The sequence below is a fragment of the Myotis nattereri genome (assembly GCF_964212035.1).
Source record: "Myotis nattereri genome assembly, chromosome: 12".
NCBI classification, from domain to species: Eukaryota; Metazoa; Chordata; class Mammalia; order Chiroptera; family Vespertilionidae; genus Myotis; species Myotis nattereri.
Genome location: NC_138087.1, coordinates 66662330 through 66665504, shown reverse-complemented (window position 1 = coordinate 66665504; position 3175 = coordinate 66662330). Strand labels below are relative to the sequence as shown.

At 40.5% G+C, this 3175-nt stretch overlaps 1 protein-coding gene across 1 annotated transcript; it reads left to right on the top strand.

The window, feature by feature from the left end:
• Positions 1 to 1731: 1731 nt before the first annotated feature.
• LOC308527919 (olfactory receptor 1J4-like) lies at positions 1732 to 2667 on the top strand (the record flags this gene model as incomplete). Its single annotated transcript, XM_081103352.1, has 1 exon — positions 1732 to 2667. The coding sequence occupies one exon, from the start codon at positions 1732 to 1734 to the stop codon at positions 2665 to 2667; it is 936 nt and encodes a 311-aa protein (XP_080959478.1).
• Between the last annotated feature and the right edge of the window lie 508 nt (positions 2668 to 3175).

Sequence of the window (3175 nt, the reverse complement as noted above, 5' to 3'; positions counted from 1 at the left end):
TGAACCACATATTGACTATTCTTCCCTGAGGTCGGGAATGTGGTCACAGGTGACTGGAATCCTCAGCTCAGCAGTGTGTGTGTGTGTGTGTGTGTGTGTGTGTGTGTTTATGGGTGTCAGAACTCAAGTATGTCCTTGCCTGTCCTTTTTCGCTGGCACCATTAGCTGAGAAAGCCACACTCTAAGCAACTCCTGGTTTCTTGAAACAAATTTGCTTACCTTTCCATGTACCCGAATGTGAGAGCCCCTCAGATTTTGCAACCTTTTCTTTACATTTTTTTTAATGTTTTTCTCTGGGTTTTTGGTCATTTTTTAAATTTTCCTTTCCTCCTCTTTACTTTTATTAAGCGTCCCAGGAAAATAACCTGCAGGCATCAGGCTGTGTGAGGTTATTGGGCAGAGTCACCATCAAATAGCACAGAGACTTTGGGAAAGTTACTTAACTTTTGGTCTTACTTTCCCCATCTGTAAATGAAAAGAATTACACTTCTATTGGGAAAATTACAGAGGCTCTCAGCAAACAGTTATTTTGCAAAATAAAATTAATATATTTGAGAATTCGTTGTCAATTGGAAGGTATATATATTATATAAAATTGTCTAGTGAGAGGTTTCAGAATTTTGGACAACTTTGAGTCCTCACAGTTCTAATATAATACATTGTGCTGGCCTCCCTAAGTAAGAAAAAGGATGCTTCCCTGTGTAATAAATAGTTAAGAATGTTCTGATCACAAATATATATTAGGAAAAACACCATGCAGTAGCTAGTACTCGGTGATTTTTATTATATAAAAAATGATAATACACATATCAAGTTTTATACATGTTACATACATTATACATACAGATATACACACATGTGTGTGTCCTTCTATTCCAGACTTCATTGCTGTGTGCCTGGAGAATTTGTAGCATTTATGTTTCTATTTCTTAAAAACTAAAAAAGGTGAAAGAACACAAATTCTCAGTGCAGCTGTGAAAGGTTTTAAAATCTGGGAATGTAAGTTTGACGTGTGGATTTAATTAGGAAATGTAGGTAGGTCCTTAGGCCAATATGCAAATGTTGTACTAAATGTTCAAAAATTATGAAAGATGGTTTGTGCATTATTTCAGTTTTGGAGCTATTCTGCCATCAAGTGGTTTTAAATGGCCACCCATTTCAGAGTGTCCCTGAGTTTATAGTTGTGGGTCAGTGAGACCTGGCAGATTCACAGCAGGAGTGTGAAAATGCACCAAAAAGCCCAACCCAGCCATGGATTCTCACATGGTTTTAAGGCTCTAACAACTGATACCAGTTTCTGGGGTTCATCTTCTTTTTCTTCCACAGTGAATTATTATGGTTTGGCTTTGGGCTGGTGTAGAAATGATCCCTCCATGCTCATGAAGATCTAATCTCACAGAAGTGGGCATCTTGCTTTTCTTGTTCACTGCTGCATCTCAGTCCTTAGAAGAGGTCCTGACGCAGACTTGATGTAAAAAGTAATGGTTGAATAAAATAAAGAACCACTTCGAGGTATTATTGACCACTTTAGGGGCTCAATGTTTTCCTGGAGCCAGATTGGGAGAGAGGGAAGATGTATACATCCACAGGTGTGTGGAATTAATATGAAAGTTTTACAAAATGAATGGCTTGCCCAGAAAATTATAGCATGAGATGTGCTGATTCTGATCGTCCCTCTTAGGTTCCTGAGATTCCCACACCTTCTTCATCCCCAGCAGACAGAAGAGCAGCATGAGGCCTGAGAACCAGAGCAGCGTGTCCCAGTTCCTCCTCCTGGGGCTCCCCATCCCGCCAGGGCAGCAGGGCGTGTTCTTCACCCTGTTCCTGGGCATGTACCTGACCACGGTGCTGGGCAACCTGCTCATCATCCTGCTCATCAGGCTGGACTCTCGCCTGCACACGCCCATGTACTTCTTCCTCAGCCACTTGGCCTTCTCTGACCTTTCTCTTTCCTCAGTTATTGTCCCAAAGATGCTCAGGAACATGCAGGCTCAGCAACAATCCATCCCTTATGTGGGATGCATTTCTCAGTTGTATTTCTTCATACATTTTGCTGGTCTTAGTAATTTTCTTCTGGCTGTGATGGCATATGACAGGTATGTGGCCATCTGTCACCCTCTACACTACACCGCCATCATGAGGGAGGGGCTGTGTGTGCTGCTGGTGGCTGGCTCCTGGATTCTCTCCTGTGTCCATGATTTGTTGAACACTCTCCTCTTGGTCCGACTGTCCTTCGGTGCTGGTAATATCATCTCCCACTTCTTCTGTGACCTCGCTGCTCTCCTGAAGCTGAGCTGCTCAGACACCTCCCTCAATGAGCTGGTCCTATTATCCGAGGGAGGAATGATTTTCTTCCTGCCTTTTGGTGTTATTTTGGGCTCCTATATCTGTATAGGGACCATCATCCTGAGGGTGCCCTCCACTAAGAGACTCTTTAAAGCCTTTTCTACCTGTGGCTCCCATCTCTCTGTGGTGTTTTTATACTATGGGACAGCTTCAGGAGTTTATTTTTTCTCCTCATCATGGGGTTCCAAGGACATAATTGCTTCTGTCATGTATACAGTAGTTACCCCCATGCTGAACCCCTTCATCTACAGCCTGAGGAACAGAGATATCAAACAGGCTTTAGAGATGTATGTCAGTAGGGTTAAATTCTTTAACTGGTAATCAGTAAATCCTCTTGTTGTTGTCAGGAGCACAGTGAGATAGATCTAAAATTATTATATGACCAACATCTCCATATAACTTTAATAGAACATGCATTCTGTTGTCTGGTACAAGTGGTGTTAATATGTCAACTAGGTCATGTTTGCTACCTGGATTGTTTATAATTCATTATTCCTAATTGACTTTTTTCATTTGTTCATCATTTCTTATACGCCATATGCAAAATCTTATGCAGAATATTTTGCAAATTTATAATTTGTGGATTTGTCTGTTTTGCTATATGCCATTTTTTGCTTACGTATTTTTTTTATTTTATGCTATGCAAGACTCACTTATTTAACATCATATTCTTCCACCAGTGAACTTTATATATTTATTTATTTACTTACCTACTTATTTATTTATTTTTGAACTAATTGCTTTATGCTGGGTTTAGTTAGGTTCAAGCTGATTGTGCACATCTCTTCCCACTGCACAATCAATTACATCATGTTGACAGACTGCAATC